Genomic DNA, 25,400 nt, shown 5'->3' on the forward strand with positions numbered 1-25,400 from the left:
GGCTTCGTGCCATGGATCATCACTGGAGGCTTCGTGCCATGGATCATCACTGGAGGCTTCTTGCCACGGATCATCACTGGAGGCTTCTTGCCACGGATCATCACTGGAGGCTTCTTGCTATGGATCATCACTGGAGGCTTCGTGCCATGGATCATCACTGGAGGCTTCGTGCCATGGATCATCACTGGAGTGGAGAGACACACAGGAGGCCTGGCTCTGGGAGAAGGCACTGGACTCACCAGGCTGGGGAGACATGCAGGAGGGTTAGGGCTTAGAACAGGCACAGGCAAAGACATGCAGGAGGCCTCTTCCTTGGCCAAGGCACCGGCTACACTGGGCCGTGGAGGTGCACTGGCGGTCTCGAGCGCAGAGCTAGCGCAACTCGTCCTGGCTGGATACCCCCTGTAGCCCGGCAAGTGCGGGGAGCTGGAACAGGCCGCACTGGGCTGTGCTGGCGAACCGGGGACACCGTGCGTAGGGCTGGTGCAGGATAACCCGGGCCGAGGAGACACACTGGAGGCCAGATGCGCTGAGCCGGCACCATCCCTCCTGACTCGATGCCCACTCTAGCCCGGCCGATGTGAGGAGCTGCGATGTAGCGCACCGGGCTATGAGTGCGCACTGGGGACACCTTGCGTGTCACCGCATAACACGGTGCCTGCCCGGTCAATCTCTCCCCACGGCAAACACGACGAGTTGCCTCAGGTCTAAGACCTGACTCCGCCAATCTCCCCGTGTACCCCCCCCAAAAATGTCTGGGACTGCCTCTCGTGCACGCCTCCTCGAGCCAACTCCTCGTAGCGTCGCCACTCCGCCTTAGCTGCCTCCAGCTCCTCTTTTGGACGGCGATACTCTCCCGTCTGTGCCCAGGGTCCCGTGCTGTCCAGGATTTCCTCCCATGTCCAGGAGTCCATTACAGCACGCTGCTTGGTCCTTTGGTGGTGGGTAGTTCTGTAACGTCGTTCGTCTGAGGAAGAAGGAGTAGACCAAAGCGCAGCGTGGTACGTGTTCACGATGTTTTAATATAGTCTGAACACTGAAACAAAAAACAAAAGTGTAACAAAACGCAACAGTTCTGTCAGGCACTCACACAACACAGAAAACAACTAGCCACCAACACAGGTGGGAAAAGGCTACCTAAGTATGGTTCTCAATCAGAGACAACGATAGACAGCTGCCTCTGATTGAGAACCACACCCGGCCAAACACATAGAAAAGACAACATAGAACAAAACATAGAATGCCTACCCCAACTCACGCCCTGACCAACCAAAATAGAGACATAAAAAGGTCAGGGCGTGACAGCCCAAAAATAGATTGTATTTGAAAATAACATAAAATAACATTAACATGTCATACCTTGATTACATTGAAGCACAATCACGTCTCTCTTTCTTTTGTAGGAATATTTGGGAACAGATTTCATGAATGAAAATATTTTTAAACTGAATTCTTGATGATTTAGTCTTTAAAAATAAAAAACAAAAAAAGAAATCCTTCCCCAAATTATAGTTTTAAGAGTAAAAATATATAAACTAAACTAAAAAGAAACGTCCATTCATTGTCATCTGCGTTTATTTTCAGCAAATTTAACGTGTAAATATTTGTATGAACATAACAAGATTCAACAACTGAGACATAAACTGAACAAGTTCCACAGACATGTGACTAACAGAAATGGAATAATGTGTCCCTGAACAAAGGGGGGGTCAAAATCAAAAGTAACAGTCTGGTGTGGCCACCAGCTGCATTAAGTACTGCAGTGCATCTCCTCCTCATGGACTGCACCAGATTTGCCAGTTCTTGCTGTGAGATGTTACCCAACTCTTCCACCAAGGCACCTGAAAGTTCCCGGACATTTCTGGGGGGAATGGCCCTAGCCCTCACCCTCCGATCCAACAGGTCCCAGACGTGCCCAATGGGATTGAGATCCGGGCTCTTCGCTGGCCATGGCAGATCACTGACATTCCTGTCTTGCAGGAAAACACGCACAGAACGAGCAGTATGGCTGGTGGCATTGTCATGCTGGAGGGTCATGTCAGGATCAGCCTGCAGGAAGGATACCACATGAGGGAGGAGGATGTCTTTCCTGTAACTTACAGCGTTGAGATTGCCTACAATGACAACAAGCTCAGTCCGATGATGCTGTGACACACCGCCCCAGACCATGACGAACCCTCCACCTTCAAATCGATCCCACTCCAGAGTACAGATCTCGGTGTAACGCTCATTCCTTCGACGATAAACGCAAATCCGACCATCACCCGTGGTGGGATAAAACCGCGACTCGTCAGTGAAGAGCACTTTTTGCCAGTCCTGTCTGGTCCAGCGACGGTGGGTTTGTGCCCATAGGCAACGTTGTTGCCGGTGATGTCTGGTGAGGACCTGCCTTACAACAGGTCTACAAGCCCTCAGTCTTACAACCGATCCTGTGCAGGTGTTGTTACACGTGGTCTGCCACTGCGAGGATGATCAGCTGTCCATCCTGTCTCCCTGTAGCACTGTCTTAGGCGTCTCACAGTACGGAGATTGCAATTTATTGCCTTGGCCACATCTGCAGTCCTCATGCCTCCTTGCCTAAGTCACGTTCACGCAGATGAGCAAGGACCCTGGGCATCTTTCTTTTGGTGTTTTTCAGAATCAGTAGAAAGGCCTCTTTAGTGTCCTAAGTTTTCATAACTGTGACCTTAATTGCCTACCGTCTGTAAGCTGTTAGTGTCTTAACGACCGTTCCACAGGTTTAAACCCTTTACAATGAAGATCTGTGAAGTTACTTGGATTTTTACTAATTATCTTTGAAAGACAGGGTCCTGAAAAAGGTCCGTTTCTTTTTTTGCTGAGTTTCTATACATAACCAGTCAAAAGTTTGGACACACCTACTCATTCCAGGGATTTTCTTATTTTCACTATTTTCTACATTGTAGAATGATAACTTCATGAGGTAGTCACATGGAATGCATTTCAATTAACAGGTTTGCCTTGTTAAAAGTTAATTTGTGGAATTTCTTTCCTTTTTAATGCGTTTGAGCCAATCAGTTGTATTGTGACAAGGTAGAGGTGGTATACAGAAGATAGCCCTATTTGGTAAAAGACCAAGTCCATATTATGGCAAGAACAGCTCAAATAAGCAAAGAGAAACGACAGTCCATCATTACTTTAAGACATGAAGGTCAGTCAATGCGGAAAATGTCAAGAACTTTCAACATTTCTTCAAGTGCAGTCGCAAAAACCACCATGCGCTATGATGAAACTGGCTCTCATGAGGACCGCCACAGGAAAGGAAGACCCAGAGGTACCTCTGCTGCAGAGGATACATTCATTAGAGTTACGAGCCTCAGAAATGGCAGCCCAAATAAATGTTTCACAGAGTTCAAGTGACAGACACATCTCAACATCAACTGTTCAGATGGGACTGCTTGAATCAGGCCTTCATGGTCGAATTGCTGCAAAGAAACCACTACTTGAGGACACCAATAAGAAGAAGAGACTTGCTTGGGCCAAGAAACACGAGCAATGGCCATTAGACCGGTAGAAATCTGTCCTTTGGTCTGATGATTCCAAATTTGAGATTTTTGGTTCCAACCACCATGTCTTTGTGAGACGCAGAGTAGGGGAACTGGCTCCTGAGTGGCGCAGCATTCTAAGGCACTGCATCTCAGTGCAAGAGGTGTCATTACAGTCCCTGGTTTGAATTCAGGCTTTATCACATCCGGATGTGATTGGGAGTCCCATAGGGCGGCGCACAATTGGCCCAGCGTCGTCAGCAAGACAATGCTCCATGCCACACTGCCAAGTCAATCAAGGTGTGGATGGAGGACCACCAGATCAAGACCCTGTCATGGCCAGCCCAATCTCCAGACCTGAACCCCACTGAAAACCTCTGGAATGGGATCAAGCGGAAGATGGATGGTCACAAGCCATCAAACAAAGCCGAGCTGCTTGAATGTTTGCGCCAGGAGTGGCATAAAGTCATGCCAAGACACATGAAAGTTGTGATTGAAAACCATGGTTATTCCACCAAATATTGATTTATGAACTCTTCCTAAGTTAAACCATTAGTATTGTGTTGTTTAAAAATGAATATGAACTTATTGTCATTGCATTATTCGAGGTCTGACAACACTGCATCTTTTTTGTTATTTTGACCAGTTGTCATTTTCTGCAAATAAATGCTCTAAATGACAATATTTTTATTTGGAATTTGGGAGAAATGTTGTCAGTAGTTTATAGAATAATACAAAAATGTTAATTTTACCCAAACACATACCTATAAATAGTAAAACTGATAATTTTGCAGTGGTCTTTAATTTTTTTCCAGAGCTGTATATACAGGCGGGCTCACAAGTGATTTATATATATATATAGTTCTCTTTTTACCCTTAAGACTTTGCGGGCCCAAAAAAAATAACTTGCGAGCCCGCCTGTTACCGACCCCTGCTCTAGTGACTAGTGAAGTTATTCCAACCATTCCACACCAACCCAACACCCTTTATCAGAGAAGGGCAGATCTCATGTCCATCCTCCACTGACCCACATGTCCTTTCACACCTCTCCTCTCAGACTGTTCTCTTTACTGAAACAACAGTTAATGCCTCTCCCTGTAAAGCTTACAGTGATGTGTAAAGCATACTGTCTAATTACAGGTACTGTAAAGTGGAGACCAGTGTTTCTGTGTGGATGTTGTTGCAGAAACCATATCCGACAGACTGTAACAGGAGTGTCGTATCAAGTCTGTGGCTGATTGGAGAGATTGACTGGTGAAGACAGAGAGGAAAGGGATCTCTAGTACTCTAGTTAGGAGGATCTAGTTACTGTGCTCTTTGTGGCGGTAGACTATGTTACCATGATCAGTCCGGTGGTGATAGGGTCATTGCATCCATGGCACAGGTCTCCGAACTTGGCCCAGTAATCCTTCTTGCAGAATAGCCGGCCCTCCTTCTCATAGTACCAGTGGGACAGGGAGGCACTGCACTCACAGCATCTGAACAAGGAGAGAGAGAGAGATAGTAATTTTAAGCACAGCTGACTTCGTAAAACTGGCTAGGTCTTTGAAACCAGTACTGGCTCAGGTTGACGTCTTGTCGGTGCTGAAGATTAGACAGTGCAGGGTTTGGCCTCCCCCTCCGCACAACATTTAACTGATTGTTGAAAGTTAGTCTTGAAAACCAATTAGCCACCACATCCTTCTCGATAACACCCCCTACAGTCTAGAGGTCGACCGATTAATCGGAATGGCCGATTAATTAGGGCCAATTTCAAGTTTTCATAACAATCGGAAATCTGTATTTTTGGACACCGATTTGGCCGATATTTTTTATTTTTTTTACACCTTTATTTAACTAGGCAAGTTAGTTAAGAACACATTCTTATTTTCAATGACGGCCTAGGAACGGTGGGTTAACTGCCTTGTTCAGGGGCAGAACGACCTTTACCTTGTCAACTCGGGGATTCAATCTTGCAACCTTACGGTTAACTAGTCCAACGCTCTAACCACCTGCCTTACATTGCACTCCACGAGGAGCCTGCCTGTTACGCGAATGCAGTAAGAAGCCAAGGTAAGTTGCTAGCTAGCATTAAACTTATCTTATAAAAAACAATCAATCAATCATAATCACTAGTTAACTACACATGGTTGATGATATTACTAGTTTATCTAGCGTGTCATGCGTTGCATATAATCGATGCGGTGCGCATTCGCGAAAAAGGACTGTCGTTGCTCCAACGTGTACCTAACCATAAACATCAATGCCTTTCTTAAAATCAATATACAAGTATATATTTTTAAACCTGCATATTTAGTTAATATTGCCTGCTAACATGAATTTATTTTAACTAGGGAAATTGTGTCACTTCTCTTGCAACAGAGTCAGGGTATATGCAGCAGTTTGGGCCGCCTGGCTCGTTGCGAACTGTGTGAAGACTATTTGTTCCTAACAAAGACAGCCAACTTCGCCAAACGGGGGATGATTTAACAAAATCACATTTGTGAAAAAAGCCCAATCGTTGCACGACTGTACCTAACCATAAACAGCAATGCCTTTCTTAAAATCAATACACAGAAGTATATATTTTTAAACCTGCATATTTAGCTAAAAGAAATCCAGGTTAGCAGGCAATCTTAACCAGATGAAATTGTGTCACTTCTCTTGCGTTCATTGCACGCAGAGTCAGGGTATATGCAACAGTTTGGGCAGCCTGGCTCGTTGCGAACTAATTTGCCAGAATTTTACGTAATTATGACATAACATTGAAGGTTGTGCAATGTAACAGGAATATTTAGACTTATGGATGCCACCCGTTAGATAAAATACGGAACGGTTCCGTATTTCACTGAAAGAATAAACGTTTTGTTTTCTAAATGATAGTTTCCAGATTCGACCATACTAATGACCAAAGGCTCGTATTTCTGTGTGTTATTATGTTATAATTAAGTCTATGATTTAATATTTGATAGAGCAGTCTGACTGAGCGATGGTAGGCAGCAGCAGGCTCGTACGCATTCATTCAAACAGCACTTTCGTGCGTTTTGCCAGAAGCTCTTCGCAATGCTTCAAGCATTGAGCTGTTTATGACTTCAAGCCTATCAACTCTCGAGATTAGGCTGGTGTAACCGATGTGAAATGGCTAGCTAGTTAGCGGGGTGCGCGCTAATAGCGTTTCAATCGGTGACGTCACTCGCTCTGAGACTTGGAGTAGTTGTTCCCCTTGCTCTGCAAGGGCCGCGGCTTTTGTGGAGCGATGGGTAACGATGCTTCGAGGGTGGCTGTTGTCGATGTGTTCCTGGTTCGAGCCCAGGTAGGGGCGAGGAGATAGACGGAGGCTATACTGTTACACTGGCAATACTAAAGTGCCTATAAGAACATCCAATAGTCAAATATATATGAAATACAAATGGTATAGAGAGAAATAGTCCTATAATTCCTATAATAACTACAACCTAAAACTTCTTACCTGGGAATATTGAAGACTCGTGTTAAAAGGAACCACCAGCTTTCATATGTTCTCATGTTCTGAGCAAGGAACTTAAACGTTAGCTTTTTTACATGGCACATACTGCACTTTTACTTTCTTCTCCAACACTTTGTTTTTGCATTATTTAAACCAAATTGAACATGTTTCATTATTTATTTGAGGCCAAATTGATTTTAGTGATGTATTATATTAAGGTAAAATAAGTGTTCATTCAGTATTGTTGTATTTGTCATTATTACAAATACATTTTTAAAAAATAGACCTATTCATCGGTATCGGCTTTTTTTGGCCCTCCAATAATCGGTATCGGCATTGAAAAATCATAATCGGTCAACCTCTACTACAGTCGCCACCATTGTCACACACACTACAACAAAAGCATGGGAAAATTAGGCTACTGCTCACTATTGGGTAACTCCACATTTTTGCTCTAATACAATTGAATGGCAGAGGCCTTCTTTACAGCTTTTGAAGGCCTAACCAATTGCTGGCTGAGCTAGCTAGATTTTTCTACCCAGAAACACAAACTGATGAGATGGAATCAGAAGATCATAAAAATTATTCAAAAGATGAAGTAGAAATGAAAAATAAATTGTATTTAAAAAAATATATATACGTTTTTATATAGTTCCCCACTAATTTTAGCCCATCATGGGGCTAAACCAGTGAGATGTGTCTTACTGAAGGTAATGCAACAGATAAGAACATTTAAGTTTCATCACTTTCAGATCCATGACGCGTTAACCACTAAGACTAAAGCAACACTTCCACATACATTAGGTCTTAGACCAAAGTGAGATCACAGACAAACCCAACACTGTGACTAATAAAGGTCTTGAAACAACAAGGATATGATGAATGACACCTACACATGTCAATGCTATCCAAACACAACATCCAACTATAACAACATGGTTGTTACTCCAGTGGTTTTTGATCCACACGACTGCAAAGTGATTTTATGCGTTCCAATATCATTTGATTTAGAATAAAACATCTCAGATATATAACCACGTTTATAAACTGGGTGGTTCAAGCCCTGAATGCGTATACAATTGGTACGACAAAACATGTATTTTTACTGCTCTAATTACGTTGGTAACCAGTTTATAATAGCAATAAGGCACCTCAGGGGTTTGTGGGATATGGTCAATATACCACAGCTAAGGGCTGCATCCAGGTACTCCACGTTGCGTTGTGCATAAGAACAGCCCTTAGTCATTGTATATAGGCCATATACAACACCCCCTCGGGCCTTATTACTTAATTATATCATAGACATAAGGGGCTATCTGCATGTGGAGATCTTAAGGAATGGACTTATCGCTGTCAGTAACAGTGGATTAAGAGAGCTGATAGTGAGATATCTTTCTCAAGGAGAGGACAGAGCTGAATGATTTGGTAATGATGTCAGGCAGATAGAGATCATTGGCTGATAGACAGGCTGAGGACTGAGGAGTGAAGGGGAGAGGAGATGACATCACAGACGACAACACAGTCAATAATCACAGAGACACACACACCAGAGGAGGCTGATGTTAGAAAATAGGAGGACATACTCATTGTAATGGCTGGAATGGAATGAATGGAAGGGTTACAAACACATAAAACACATGGAAACAACGTGTTGACTCCATTCCATTGATTCCATTCAAGCCATTACAATGAGCACGTCCTCCTATAGCTCCTCCCACCAGCCTCCACTGACAAACACGCGCACACACATACACAGACACGCACGATACTGAACATACCAGATAGATGACACATCATTGATCTAGCTCAGGGTGGTAGTCAGCTTTCCACCTTTCTGCAACCATGAATCAAGATAAAACAAGTTCCAGAGGAAGTAGTTTAGTTGGCTATTCTAAACCACAACAATACCACTTTAATAAAAAATTAAAAAAGTTTACCTTTATTTAACTAGGCAAGTCAGTTAAGAACAAATGTTTATTTACAATGATGGCCTACCAGGGAACAGTGGGTTAACTGCCTTGTTCAGTGGCAGAGTGATAGGTTTTTACCTTGTCAGCTCGGGGATTCGATCCAGCAACCTTTCTGTTACTGGCCTAACGCTCTAACCACTAAGCTACCTGCTGCCCCATTTCTGTTCCAGCCAGGCTCTATGTTGAAATAAGACAAACAAATGACATCAGCTCTCCTTCGCTGAGCTCTTGAAATGACGACAAGAGTTTGAGACGGCTCTGTGCATTACCCTTTTCATAGAAATGAGCTGAGCCAAGTTGAGCTGAGCTATAGCCTACTGGGATGACCTATTTGCTGGCTGGGGCCATGCTGTATAGGACAAAGTGATAGTCTGAAAAGGTCATCTGTGTGAGACATCCATGACTAACCGAGTGTCTCCACTCCATTCCAGTGGACCATCGTCCATTAGCTCTCCTAGTCCTTCCTCTGCCAGACAGCCAGGGATCAATAGGAACATACCTGGGGGAGTCAGGGGGACTTTTGGTCATCAACCCCCATCTGCTGCCTCTGCTGGGCTACAGAACATCCAGACCAGAGGCCTAGGAGGGAAAAGTGAATGGGGCAGTGGTGTAAGGGTATGGGGTGTAATATTAACAGATTCAGTTTAGGGGCCTGGCAACTGTTGGGAGGGACGCCTAGGGAGAGGGAAATGAGGATGAGGACATAGATAGAGGTTGATGGGGCTAAGTGAGTGGAACAGATTGAGCAGGCACTAGAGGAGAGGACAGGTCAATTCCCATGGGTTTCAGCAGTTATCAGACTTCTTTAAGTCAAGCCAGGACACACACGCATGCGCCCATGCAGAAACACACACATGTACACACACTAAACCTCCCTCTTTCTGATATGCGCATGTGCTCACATAGTGAACATCTCAGTGTAACGTTAAAAACAGAGCTCCCACTACTACACCCTGATCGTGCTGCATGCAGTATGCTGAGCATGTGGTGTGATGATAGGAGGCAGAAGAACTGGATCAAGGGTAGTCAGAGGACACAGACACACTACTCTACCTAGTCAGCAGTCTTGTCTTCCAGCTACACCTCTCCCTCTGCAGAGTCATACCTGGGCCTGCTCTTTACACAGTAGGCATATCAGTCCACACAGGGCTTCAATGCTCTCGAGCTAAATCCAAGCTGAAGTCACCTTATCAGGGAAGGGCATGTGGAGCTGAACTGTACTGTAACAGAATACCATATGACTATGACTAAACAGTTAGTTCTCCAAATATAGTCTTATGTTACCCACAGTAGCAGGCAATAGTAGTAGGATTACATGCGAGTGAAAGTGTGAGTGTATGTGTTTGTGAGATACCCTTTGACAGGGTCTGTCTGGAGCGAACTTTGGTGGATTTGTGCCTGTGCCTGTGCCTATGTGTGTGTGTGTGTGTGTGTGTGTGTGTGTGTGTGTATGTCCATGCCTGTGTGTGTGTGTGTGTGTGTGTGTGTGCGCATTCATGCCTGTGTATGTGTGTGTGTACCATGCATGCCTGTGCGTGTTTGCGTTACAGGGGGCACATAAGAGGATTAACATTTTGAAAGATTCAGAGGGAGACTCTCTTACCCATTGTACCAAATACCCCGCTGGATGACTAAGAGCTTGCCCTGAGTTCAGTACTACTACTTTCTATACACACACAAAACTGTTGCACTTGTACTGTACAGTAGCCTATATTGCCGGACAAAGCTGGTGACCCAAAATAATAACTGACAAGAGTAACAACATAACACAAACACTATAGCATGCTACTCAGAGTCATGCCCCATATATCTACAGGATGAACATGAATCCCTGAACAGGACCAGTGGCCCACCATCCACCACAGAGAAAACACAATGGTAAATATAGATGTGATAATGTGAGATGAGTAATGCAAAATGGTCTGTGGTGAAGACCAGAATGAGATTAAGGGCTGCACGTCAGATACACATAACCAAAATACTCTGAGATCAAATGCTGATGTTAACCACAGGAATGGCTACAGAGAAAAGTGGGTACTGGATATGATACTGATGAACTACAAGGCAGACCTCATATCTATTCATATGAAATGGTCATGCCTTTTTCTTTTCCACGCAGCACAGAGTAAGCTAAATGCAGAGCTCGCTGAAAGCATCGAGAGAGAAAAGAGATAAGAGAAAAAGAGCACACATAAGGATAGAGTAAAGCAGGAGATGAGAGATGAGAGAATAAGAGCACACATAAGGATAGAGTAAAGCAGGAGATGAGAGATGAGAGAATAAGAGCACACATAAGGATAGAGCAAAGCAGGAGATGAGAGATGAGAGAAAAAGAGCACACATAAGGATAGAGCAAAGCAGGAGATGAGAGATGAGAGAAAAAGAGCACACATAAGGATAGAGCAAAGCAGGAGATGAGAGATGAGAGAATAAGAGCACACATAAGGATAGAGTAAAGCAGGAGATGAGAGATGAGAGAAAAAGAGCACACATAAGGATAGAGCAAAGCAGGAGATGAGAGATGAGAGAAAAAGAGCACACATAAGGATAGAGTAAAGCAGGAGATGAGAGATGAGAGAAAAAGAGGTTTAGCTCTGCTGAAATAGATAGGAGAAGGAAAGGATATGCCGGGACAGAGAGAGGAGGCGCAATGCTTAAAGGAGGTAGAGAAAGAGGAAGGTAGAGTCAGGGTTTTTACATGATAAGATGAGCTTTGGGTGACAAGTTCCTAGGGCTCTGTTATCAGGGCCGGAGGGGAGAGAGGGAGAGAGAGAGGCAGTGAAAGGAGGGATGAGCTGAGGGAGGAGTGGAAGGATGGAAAGAGAAATAAACAAAAAGGCAAAAAAATGACTATTCCACAAGCGAACAGACAAGCAACTAGGAAAGATCCCAGGTTCTGAGATGTCAGACACCCAGCTGCAACTACCTAGGGGCCTAGAAACATCCAAAGAAGGGGGAGAGGAGAGGTGGAGGGAGTCACAAAATCTGGAGACCCCTCTCTAACACCTCTATTGCCAAATGGAATCAGCCAAAGTGCCTTCTAATAAAATTCCACTCCACTTCATTCTCCTTGACCCCCCCCCAGCCCCAGGGAAACCCATGTCATATTAAATCACCACTCACATAGAGACAGGCCGAGACAGAAAGACTGGTCAAAACACTGTATTCATAGAGACAACTGTTCCACCAAAACACTGGATTCATAGAGAAAGTGAGAAGAAAATGCACTTTTCACATCATCCATTCACTTTAGATATACTGTATATAAAAAAAATATTGATATGTAAAACACACTGTGTAATCAACATAGTTTGCCAAATTATTTGCCTAGCATTGACTCTATGATCACAGTGATGCTTTTATGTGGAGATATTAGATTCAGAGATTATTTAATTAGCTTGATGTTTGTATACTGTAATTATCTTTGAACTGCCTGCTGTGTATCTTATTTACAGGGCCGGTTCTAGCCTTTTGGGGGCCCTAAGTGAGATTTGTCACCTCTGCAAAACATTTTAAAAGTACATTTTCCGCAATTTTACACGTTTTTCCATGGTGGAGAGAAAATGTAGCAATTTAATAAAAACATTGCAATTATACTCATTTTGCCATAGGGTGGCAAGAATTTGTATCAGTTTTAAACATCCACAAGAGCTGAAAGACAATGCCCATTCTTACCCATGATGTTGCACAACGATTTAAGTCAATAAGTCATCGTTTTAGTCAGAGTATATATTTGGGGTTGAAGTGGGAAATCCGAAGTGGTAACTTCAGAAATGTCCCATGCCAATGATGTTTCCTCTATGATATGTTGTGCTAATATCAGAAACACCTGCAAAGTCCTTCCTCTTCGTGAGTCGTGACTGAACTGAGCAATGTAATAGATCATATTTGGCTGAGTCAAACAGCTTTTCGCGGTAGATACCTGAGCCATGGAGCAAATAAAAATAGGGGGTGCAATGTTTTGCACCTCCAATTTTTTACCAGTAAATCCTTAATCCATTGGATAATTTGTCAAGTTTCACAAAAATGTTTTGCTAGTCTGTATAAAAAAAAGATATGACTATTTTATAAATGTTAAAATTGTATATGATAAGATTGAATTGTAACCCCCGCTCCCCCCCGTTGCCCCAAGATTAATGGTTTTGCCTACGCTCCACTGTTTCGATTGGTGCAGCTATTATCCAGACGCTCTTATGCATACATTTTCATACTCTTTTTGCACTGTTAGGCAGTACAGTTAGGCTATCCATATTACCAGAGCTTCATCTTATTCTTTCTATTTCTATGGCTGACTCGTGGCCGCAATTTATGGAACATGACAAAACTTTTGAGATAACAATAGATGGCAAAGTCAAAGATACTGGTTTCCCCTATTCATCTGTGGCAAAGTTTTCCCTAAATGCTAATGACAAATCCAGCTCCAGAACCAGCCATAGCCTAGCCAGCTGGCAAATCTTTTGAATACAGTGTAGCAACAACAGATAACTTTAGCTAGCTAGATAAGATTAGCATGCTCGCTATCGACACTGACTGCTGTCAGTGCCCTACGTATTGTTATTTCTCCACTCCACCTGGAAATCACCACAACGTTCCCACCCCCAATTCATGAAAATGTATTAGCAACCTGCGCCATTCTTTGGAGGTGGAACCTAAACGAGAATTTCTGTTATAGGACAGGAATTTCCGTTGAAATAAGGGCAGCATTGCCCTCTGGTGGGGGCCTTTAAAGCTAAATTCCCAAATCTAGACCTTTTGCCATGAGTTATGCCATGTGGTGGCATAACTGAGTGAGAATGACTAACAAAATCAATTGGGGTCCCCTGGAGATCAGGGCCCTTGGGCACATGCCTTGCGTGCACCATCGGTGTTCGGCCATGATTACTACAAGATTAAACAGCTGACTAGACTAACTACCAATCTAAAAATGTACATGGCTAATTGTCAGCTAATTGAGTGACTGACATAACAAGATAAATACTGCAGATGCGCAAACAAATTTTGAAATTGCACCTGGTGTATTTTACTTTATAATTTTTTTATTCACTTTTTATTTGTCTTTTATTTATTATGACTATATTTTTTTAATATAAATATTTCCTTTATTACCCTCCAACCCCTCCCCCAATTGGAGAAAACTATTGAACAACAACACTTAGGCCTGTATTTCCAGCTTATACATACTATATACATTTTATGGACAGTCTATTTTACAATAATTTTATTTGTTTTGTTTTTAATTCTTCCACCACCCTCAACCTCTCCCATATATTTATGATCTCCATCCGGTTTGATTTCTGATAGTGATGAGGGGTGGTCGTTTGACCGCAGACCCATTACAGACACAGGGAATGAGGCAGTGATCGCTGAGATCCTGGTTGAAGACAGCAGAGGTGTATTAAGAGGGCAGGTTGGTCAGTAAGCTAAGGACCCTGGGACTAAACACCTCCCTCTGCAACTGGATCCTGGACTTCCTTACGGGCCGCCCCCAGGTGGTAAGGGTAGGTAACAACACATCCGCCACGCTGATCCTCAACACAGGGGCCCCTCAGGGGTGCGTGCTGAGCCCCATCCTGTACTGCCTGTTCACTCATGACTGCACGGCCAGGCACGACTCCAACACCATCAGTTTGCCGATGACACAACAGTGGTAGGCCTGATCACCGACAACAACGAGACCGCCTATAGGGAGGAGGTCAGAGACCTGGCCGTGCGGTGCCAGGACAACAACCTCTCCCTCAACGTGATCAAGACAAAGGAGATGATTGTGGACTACAGGAAAGAGAGGACCTAGCACACCCCCATTCCCATCGACGGGGCTGTAGTGGAGCAGGTCCTTGGTGTCCACATCACCAACAAACTAACATGGTCAAAGCACACTAAGACAGTCATGCACACGACAAAACCTATTCCCCCTCAGGAGATTGAAAAGATTTGGCATGGGTCCTCAGATTTTCAAAAACTTCTACAGCTGCACCATCGAGGCATCCCGACTGGTTGCATCACTGCCTGGTACGGCAACTGCTTGGCCGCCGACCGCAAAGCACTACAGAGGGTAGTGCGTACGGCCCAGTATATCACTGGGGCCAAGCTTCCTGCCATCCAGGACCTCTACACCAGGCGGTGTCAGAGGAAGGCCCTGAAAATTGTTGAAGACTCCAGCCACCCTAGTCAAAGACTGTTCTCTCTGCTACCACACGGCAAGCGGTCCCGGAGCGCCAAGTCTAGGTACAAGAGGCTTCTAAACAGCATCTACCCCCAAGCCATAAGACTCCTGAATATCTCATCTCTATATATATATGTTGGAGAGCATACTTAGCACAGAGCTTACTAACATTAGCAAATGGTTGGAGATAATAAGCTATCTCTGCACTTAGGGAAAACTGAAGCAATTATTTTTGGATCCAGACCTAAATTGCGTAGGTTGTCTGAAATCAGAGTGGAGTTAGGGGGTGAGGTGCTGACTACTAAAACCTCTGTTAGCTACTTGGGATGTATCCTTGATGGAAGCTTGGGAGGTGTGAGCATGGCCAATAAGGTGCTAGGGAAGATTAATGCCAGGATTAAGTTTTTGGCTAGAAAGTCCAAGCTGCTTGATAAGGACTCCATGAAAGTGCTAGCTACTGTCAAAATGGCATTGAATGAGGATTCAATGCCATTTTGACTATGCTAGTACTTCCTGGTTTGGGCGCTTATCTAAACTTATGAAGGGGAAGCTCCAGATAGGCCAGAATAAGTTGATCAGGGTAGTATTGAACGTGAGTCCACGTACTCACATAGGCAGGATCTGCTTTCAGGAACTAAACTGGCTGCCTGTTGAGGATAGGGTGTCCCAGATTAGACTAGGTTTGGTTTACAGGAGTATTTATGGTCCTGCGCCCAGATATTTAAGTGATTACTTTCCTCGTGTTAGGGATGCACACAATCACAGCACCAGATCAGGTGTTGCTGATGCGTGCTTATACAGGTTCAGGAGTAATGCTGGGAAAGGTACTTTCTTGTATACTGGAGCCTCAGAATGGAATGAGTTGCCTCTGCCTATAAAAACAAAGTAAAAATATGTTTGATGTCCTCTGTGCCCATATGAATAACCCCTATGATGTAACTGGAATGATGAGATAGATGTTCTTCTCTGTTCTTGTTTTATTATTTCTCTGCCGTACTGTGTTCCATCTTGTCTCAAGAGGACCACAATGGAAATAAGTCCCAGACTTTATTGTGTGTTATCCTCAATGATTTTATTCATGTGCATGTATGGTTTTTAAGTTTTATGTGTGCATATTTTTTTAAATGGTCGAATTAATAAACTAAACTAAACTAAATCAAATGACTTCCCAGACTATTTGCATTGCCCCCCCCCCTCGCTTTTACACAGCTGCTACTCTCTGTCGTTATCATCTATCATCACTCATCTATCATCACTTTAATAACTCTACCTACATGTACATATTACGTCAACTAACCGGTGCCCCCACACATTGACTCTGTACAGGTACCACCCTGTGTATAGTCTCACTATTGTTATTTTACTGCTGGTTTTTAATTACTTGTTACTTTTATGTCTTATTCTTACTCAAAATTATTTATTTGAAACTGCATTGTTGGTTAGGGGCCGGTAAGTAAGCATTTCACTGTAAGGTCTACACCTGTTGTATTCGGCGCATGTGACTAATACAATTTGATTTGATTATGCCTGGAGCCAGCCCTGTCTATTTACCATGTAAACCACTTGACTCAGATATCTGACCAAGATCAACTGCTGCCAGTGTTTTAAATGGGTATCAAAGCAAAAGATCAATGAATCTAATAATTCGGTTTGTTTACAATAATAAAATGATGCCAAATTGACCTGTCACTACGGTAGGTCACTCTTTGAGTGTATCCTTGTGGGTACTTCCATTCAAAATCATATTTTCCCTAACCCGTAACCCTAACCTTATCCATAACCATAACCCTAAACCTAACTCTAACCCTAATTGTAACCCTAACGCTAAACCTAACCCCTAAGTTTAAAAGATTGTTTGTCCTCGTGGTAAATGTCCCATGAGGGAGAATTTTCAATGTTTTACTATCTTTGTGGGGACATTTCCGGTACCCACAAGGATAGTAACACAAGCCCACCCACAAAAGTTTCAGAATGAGTAGACACACTCTGATGTTTCCCCAGTTCTCCAGGGGACAGACACATCTAGCTGGAAAGTTTCCCACACAGAACCACTCACTCCAACACCAACCTGCCATCTCAGCTGTGTAATGTGATGTATTGGTCACCCTCTAAACCAGTACCATAGTCTCTAACTAAACAACAGCAATTCCTTAAGCTGTGTTTCCTGTTTCTTGTATTACTGTTACTGCAGCAGTCAGATCACATAGAATGTGTTGACTCCACTGATACCCCTCACATCACTGAGTTGAACGGAGTATTGCTGGAGATGACATTTCAATACAAAAATGTATTCATAAAGATGAAAAAATACATCACAAGTCAACCGTGCAAACTATTGAATTCGTCACCGTAACCCAAAAGGCATTGTCTGTTTAATAATCAGACTTTCTGGTGGGACTCTTCAAAATGTCAGTCTGGTCATCCTCTCTCTCTGTCTGGAAGATAGAGGTCATGGTATGACGTGGGCAGAGACACCTCTGAAGGAAGTGAGTTATGTCTACAGGAAGGACCCTCTGTACTGGGCAGGGGAGGAGAGGAAGAGAGGAGAGAACCTCCAACAAGGTGTTGAAAGATTTTAAGTTTTAAATATTTTTTACGATGTAGCATCACGAAAAATCATGTGCTATACATGTAGCCTCCCATCTGTCTCTCTCACTCTCAATTTGTTTTTAATCAGTCGGCCGGACTAGTATCTGTCATGACGTTGCCTGCTTGGGTATTGCAAACCCCATCCCCCTCTCCCTGCCTCTCCCTTTCCTCCTTCAACCCATGCTGTGATCACAGAGAGACGTCGTAAATTCCTGAGAATCTCCTCATGGCCAAACAGTATTAGAGAGAGGGTAAACTTTCAGGACAAAGGAATTTTCTTCCACCTCACAGAACTTGAGGTACGAACATATTTCATGTTCCTGCAAAAGTATAAAAGCTCGGTGGAGATTCCAGCTATGAACCGGTCCGTTTGTCCCCATGTGGAAAACTCATGAGAGACGGGGTGGCTACATTACCATACCGCTGTTTATATAATAACCTCAGATATGAGGTTTACATCTGTTTGTTGTATAAAATGAATGAGTGAGTATGATACTGTTTGTATAATGGTGTAATATGATTTTGGACTGTTTAATGAAGAAAAATACAAATCCCGTTTGATTTGAACTAAACCCGAGGACCCGCCCCTGAGCCAGTTGGGTCAGACACCCTGGGACAGCCCCTCTCGGCTATCCGAATAAAAGCCAACTCTGAGAAATTATTACCAGACCACGTTTTCTCCATAGGAGGAGAACGAAGGTTAAGTACCATTGCTGAATCTTTAACCATACCACGTGGTTAAACTCTTAGACAAATAAGAACAAGTCCTTGATATTGACTACTAGTCTGCAGCTAGGAATTCGGTATCATTGAACGCGAAGAAAGACAACCGCCGAAACATCCATTCTATAACGAATGTCACTCTGAACTATCCACAATAGCCAAGACAGAGACCGACGAATCTCCAACAGAAACTAACTTTTCTCCAGCGATCAAGACGACACATTGAGCGTAAATATATATATATTGATTGAAATTGTTCCCGAATGAGTGAGCGTTCATGTGTAAAGGATTAGCATGTCAATTGTTATAATTATGAACTCTGTAGTGACTTCTTAGTCGAACCACAATTTTCCCTTTGTCTAACAAGCCGCCATGCCGGTTCAGCCCACTAGGGCATATTTCTCCCATCATTTCATGTAACCATTTTTAAGTTTGTTTGTTTGTTTATGCATTTCTGTGAATTAATTAGTTAGTAATAAATAAATGATTTAAGACAATTGATGTATGGATGACTCATAGTGAAGACTGGGTTCGTGCAGATAACCAACAATTTACGACGTTTGGAATGAGACTAACGTGAGGTAAAATAAATAAATCATTAATCAGAATACTATTGATCAGATATGAAAATATCTGAAAGGTTATATTGGGAAATTATAACTTTGTAATCTGACTACTTTCCCTGGTGCTCCCAAATTCATAGTTAATTAGTTACGTTACAACTCAGTTGATCGCGTAATCCCTAATTACAGGAATCTTTGATAAAAACTATAAGTCTTCAATTTAATGATAGCAAAGACACGACATATCTAAAATGTAATTTGTGTCTATATTACATACAGTGCTTGTTGTTCTTGTGAGTGCGTATTGCTGGCAAGACTGCAACCCACACCAAGCATGTGACTATGAGGAAATATGACCTATGTCTTACGAGAGGGGGGAAAGAAAAAGAGAGAGAGGAGAGAGAAAGAGAAAGATTGAGACAGAAAGAGTGAGAGGGCATATGAAGGCAGAGAGAGAGAGGGAGAGAGAAAGAGGGAGAGATAATGAAGAGGTCAGAGGAGAAATGCATAGAGAGAAGAAATAGAGAGCGAGAGAAAGAGCGAGAGAGAGATAAAGATATACAAAGAAAGAGCGAGAGAGAGATAGAGAAAGATATACAGAGCGAGAGAGAGATAGAAAAAGATATACAGAGAGAGAAAGAGAGAGCGTCAGAGTATGTAATGGAAAACAAGATGAGGAAACGACAGCGTCAGGGAGACCAGGGAGACCGCTCTCCTGTTCGCATCTTGTCAACAAGCCAGTGACGATCCCACTGGAAGGGAATACCGAGACAGGGATAGAGAGGGGAATTCCTGGCAGGAGGCCACATTTTCCTACAAATCTTCCTCAGTGGAACAAAATAAAATGTTACATTTCCCCAACCAGACAGGGAAAAGGGAATTCAGCAGATTACAACAAGATTACAACCAGTTCTGCTAATAACATAATTTAAACAATATTTGCGCGCTGGGAATAGAGTAGATTCTACAGTGAGATGGTTAGGATGGATGTAAGGAATTCCCTACTACTAAGTAGTATAAGGATGTGTAGTGAGGTAAGGATGTGCATTATTGGTGCAGAAAGAGAGAGAGCAACCCACAAAATGAGACACATTTATCACGATCCCAACCAACTCCCCCCTCTCTGCACCCCTTTATTATCATTCCGATCTTTTTTATCATTCCTTCGTTGCTGTCTCCCCAGACCCCCAGCCCTTGATGTCACTCCCAAGAAAAAGCATGACCTCATTATCTTGGTGGCCCCTCCCCATTGGGTGTTTTCAAATCCTCCCAGGAAATCCCACAGCCAATCAGACCCAGGTCGAACCCCCTCCCCTCCCAATTGAAAGCTCAGTAAAGAGCCGGCATTAACCCCCTCAGTGCCAGGCTCAGCCATCCCTGTGTTTTTGTTGTCTGCAGCTCTCAAGAACAAAAAGAGCAGGGGAAAGCTAGTCTGTGTATTTTTAACACAGTAGCTGGTTGGCTGGGTTCAGTTCTAAGATGGCTGCTGAACGCTTTTGTCAATGGTGAACAGTTTTTGTTTTAGCACCGGCAGTCTATTGGTCTATTGAGCAGGGGCATGGCAGGTAACGGAGCTTTGTTGAGCCGTGTGGTGGCTGTAGGCTGGGGGGTGAATAGTGTAGATGGAGGCAGATTCCTTTGTGCTCGCTAAGCCCTGTCTCTGTCTGGCTTTCAGCACGGCTATCTATGCACATTCTGTCTGTCTGGGGCAGACTGGACTGGACTGGAAAAAGAGAATGGCCGTTCATTCTCCAATATTCCATGACCACGGGAAAAACAAGACATGAGTGATGGAGACAATCAGGGGCCAACAACATTGGCTGTGGATCTGTCCTAGCATCAGTGAATAGTCACTGTTCAGAGGACCACAATGCATAGAAGTTGTACAACTTTTTGTGTTATCCTCAAAGATTTCAAATACAGTGTATCCACTTGTGCAGCTAGAGTTGTGTTTTTAAATAGTCAAATAACATCTATTTATCTATTCAGTTCAGCATACAAACATGTTGAGTCCTGGATTTTGGACACTGTTGGACTGATATAACTGGTACAGTGAATGAAAAAGTGTAGGAGTGAAGTAGTGAATAAATTCTATATAACATTGAGATAAGGGAGGTGAAATATATTTCTGAAAGTCTGATTAAAGGCTTTTATTGAGGCCAATAGTGTAAAGCTCGGGAGTTTGAACCTACATGTACATGTCCCTTTTCCTTTGCAAATGTCATCGCCTCAGATTAACAATGGAACGTTGCAGTCGGTCTGCAAAAAGACTTAATTAAACTGAACTTTGTGTCCTTGGTTCTGGAGACAGAACAGAGACAGTGTGTCAGTCACTGACCTCAGTCTAAAAATGGGGGGGAAATAAACCTGGCACCACATTTTCTCTATAATCTTTAAATCCACAAACCAGATGAGTTCTGAAGTCGATCATTTTATAAGGAGCTTTCGGGCGAGCTAGCCCTGAGCCATAGCCATTACCAGAGCCCTAAGAATACCCAACTGCAACTGCCAAACCTAGCCATTGTCCAACTAGATAAGAACTGTGTGGCAAGATAAGCCTGAGGTAGGAGATAAGCCAAAAGCTAACCAAAGAATTCATTTGAAATTTGCTCTGGACTAATATAATATACAGTGGGGCAAAAAAGTATTTAGTCAGCCACCAATTGTGCAAGTTCTCCCACTTAAAAAGATGAGAGAGGCCTGTAATTTTCATCATAGGTACACTTCAACTATGACAGACAAAATGAGAAAAAAAATCCAGAAAATCACATTGTAGGATTTTTAATGAATTTATTTGCAAATTATGGTGGAAAATAAGTATTTGGTCACCTACAAAAAAGCAAGATTTCTGGCTCTCACAGACCTGTAACTTCTTCTTTAAGGGGCTCCTCTGTCCTCCACTCGTTACCTGTATTAATGGCACTTGTTTGAACTTGTGATCAGTATAAAAGACACCTGTCCACAACTTCAAACAGTCACACTCCAAACTCCACTATGGCCAAGACCAAAGAGCTGTCAAAGGACACCAGAAACATAATTGTAGACCTGAACCAGGCTGGGAAGACTGAATCTGCAATAGGTAAGCAGCTTGGTTTGAAGAAATCAACTGTGAGAGCAATTATTAGGAAATGGAAGACATACAAGACCACTGATAATCTCCCTCGATCTGGGGCTCCACGCAAGATCTCACCCCGTGGGGTCAAAATGATCACAAGAACGGTGAGCAAAAATCCCAGAACCACACAGGGGGGACCTAGTGAATGACCTGCAGGGAGCTGGGACCAAAGTAACAAAGCCTACCATCAGTAACACACTACGCCGCCAGGGACTCAAATCCTGCAGTGCCAGACGTGTCCCCCTGCTTAAGCCAGTACATGTCCAGGCCCGTCTGAAGTTTGCTAGAGAGCATTTGGATGATCCAGAAGAAGATTGGGAGAATGTCATATGGTCAGATGAAACCAAAATAGAACTTTTTGGTAAAAACTCAACTCGTCGTGTTTGGAGGACAAAGAATGCTGAGTTGCATCCAAAGAACACCATACCTACTGTGAAGCATGGGGGTGGAAACATCATGCTTTGGGGCTGTTTTTCTGCAAAGGGACCAGGACGACTGATCCGTGTAAAGGAAAGAATGAATGGGGCCATGTATCATGAGATTTTGAGTGAAAACCTCCTTCCATCAGCAAGGGCATTGAAGATGAAACGTGGCTGGGTCTTTCAGCATGACAATGATCCCAAACACACCGCCCGGGCAACGAAGGAGTGCCCGGGCGGTGTGCATTTCAAGGTCCTGGAGTGGCCTAGCCAGTCTCCAGATCTCAACCCCATAGAAAATCTTTGGAGGGAGTTGAAAGTCCGTGTTGCCCAGCAACAGCCCCAAAACATCACTGCTCTAGAGGAGATCTGCATGGAGGAATGGGCCAAAATACCAGCAACAGTGTGTGAAAACCTTGTGAAGACTTACAGAAAACGTTTGACCTCTGTCATTGCCAACAAAGGGTATATAACAAAGTATTGAGATAAACTTTTGTTATTGACCAAATACTTATTTTCCACCATAATTTGCAAATAAATTCATAAAAAATCCTACAATGTGATTTTCTGGATGCTTTTTTCTCATTTTGTCTGTCATAGTTGAAGTGTACATATGATGAAAATTACAGGCCTCTCTCATCTTTTTAAGTGGGAGAACTTGCACAATTGGTGGCTGACTAAATACTTTTTTGCCCCACTGTATTTAGGTGAGCAAAGCCAGAGAAAGGAAACAGACGGTGTCTCTGACCCCTACAAGCTCCTCAAGGACAAATAGAGTAACGGCAGAGGAGGAGAGAAAGAGTGATGGAATGATGGACGATAAATTTGAGGAGGAAAGAAAATGTTGATAGAGTGATGGAGGATGAAGAGGAAGAAAGGAAGGAGGGAGGAGAAAAGAGAAGCACCCAGTGTCCCCCCTTTAAGAGTCATTCCCCTTCCTCCTTTACTCGATATCTCTCCACATAGTTCTGTCATACTATCCAGGTCTGTGCCCAAACAGTTCGAGCTTCTACTTTTAAAAATCCACCTTTCCTGAAATAAGTCTCTCACTGTTGCCGCTTGTTATTGACCCCCCTCAGCCCCCAGCTGAGCCCTGGACACCATATGTGAATTTATTGCCCCCCATCTATCTTCAGAGTTCGTACTGTTCAGGTGACCTAAACTGGGACATGCTTAACACCCCGGCCATCCTACAATCTAAGCTAGATGCCCTCAATCTCACACAAATTATCAAGTAACCTACCAGGTACAACCCTAAATCCGTAAACATGGGCACCCTCATAGATATCATCCTGACCAACTTGCCCTCTAAATACACCTCTGCTGTCTTCAACCAGGATCTCAGCGATCACTGCCTCATTGTATGCGTCCGTAATGGGTCTGCGATCAAACGACCACCCCTCATCACTGTCAAACGCTCCCTAAAACACTTCAGCGAGCAGGCCTTTCTAATCGACCTGGCCCGGGTATCCTGGAAGGATATTGATCTCATTCCGTCAGTAGAGGATGCCTGGTTGTTCTTTAAAAGTGCTTTCCTCACCATCTTAAATAAGCATGCCCCATTCAAAAAATGTAGAACTAAGAACAGATACAGTGGGGAGAACAAGTATTTGATACACTGCCGATTTTGCAGGTTTTCCTACTTACAAAGCATGTAGAGGTCTGTAATTTTTATCATAGGTACACTTCAACTGTGAGAGACGGAATCTAAAACAAAAATCCAGAAAATCACATTGTATGATTTTTAAGTAATTAATTCGCATTTTATTGCATGACATAAGTATTTGATCACCTACCAACCAGTAAGAATTCCGGCTCTCACAGACCTGTTAGTTTTTCTTTAAGAAGCCCTCCTGTTCTCCACTCATTACCTGTATTAACTGCACCTGTTTGAACTCGTTACCTGTATAAAAGACACCTGTCCACCCACTCAATCAAACAGACTCCAACCTCTCCACAATGGCCAAGACCAGAGAGCTGTGTAAGGACATCAGGGATAAAATTGTAGACCTGCACAAGGCTGGGATGGGCTACAGGACAATAGGTAAGCAGCTTGGTGAGAAGGCAACAACTGTTGGCGCAATTATTAGAAAATGGAAGAAGTTCAAGATGACGGTCAATCACCCTCGGTCTGGGGCTCCATGCAAGATCTCACCTCGTGGGGCATCAATGATCATGAGGAAGGTGAGGGATCAGCCCAGAACTACACGGCAGGACCTGGTCAATGACCTGAAGAGAGCTGGGACCACAGTCTCAAAGAAAACCATTAGTAACACACTACGCCGTCATGGATTAAAATCCTGCAGCGCACGCAAGGTCCCCCTGCTCAAGCCAGCGCATGTCCAGGCCCGTCTGAAGTTTGCCAATGACCATCTGGATGATCCAGAGGAGGAATTGGAGAAGGTCATGTGGTCTGATGAGACAAAAATAGAGCTTTTTGGTCTAAACTCCACTCGCCGTGTTTGGAGGAAGAAGAAGGATTAGTACAACCCCAAGAACACCATCCTAACCGTGAAGCTTGGAGGTGGAAACATCATTCTTTGGGGATGCTTTTCTGCAAAGGGGACAGGACGACTGCACCGTATTGAGGGGAGGATGGATGGGGCCATGCATCGCGAGATCTTGGCCAACAACCTCCTTCCCTCAGTAAGAGCATTGAAGATAGGTCGTGGCTGGGTCTTCCAGCATGACAACGACCCGAAACACACAGCCAGGGCAACTAAGGAGTGGCTCCGTAAGAAGCATCTCAAGGTCCTGGAGTGGCCTAGCCAGTCTCCAGACCTGAACCCAATAGAAAATCTTTGGAGGGAGCTGAAAGTCCGTATTGCCCAGCGACAGCCCCGAAACCTGAAGGATCTGGAGAAGGTCTGTATGGAGGAGTGGGCCAAAATCCCTGCTGCAGTGTGTGCA

The 25,400-nt window shown here is 43.6% G+C and overlaps 1 protein-coding gene across 2 annotated transcripts in view; it reads right to left on the bottom strand.

Annotated features, from left to right (window-relative positions):
- Positions 1 to 25,400, bottom strand: part of LOC139547992 (LIM domain kinase 1-like) — a 108,467-nt gene that overhangs the window by 32,535 nt on the left and 50,532 nt on the right. For both annotated transcript variants that reach the window (XM_071357264.1, XM_071357265.1), the window contains one exon: positions 4,843 to 4,981. In XM_071357264.1, coding sequence (XP_071213365.1) covers positions 4,843 to 4,981 — 139 coding nt within the window. The remainder of the gene's footprint in view (positions 1 to 4,842; positions 4,982 to 25,400) is intronic.

Source organism: Salvelinus alpinus, chromosome 21, assembly GCF_045679555.1.
Source record: "Salvelinus alpinus chromosome 21, SLU_Salpinus.1, whole genome shotgun sequence".
NCBI lineage: Eukaryota > Metazoa > Chordata > Actinopteri > Salmoniformes > Salmonidae > Salvelinus > Salvelinus alpinus.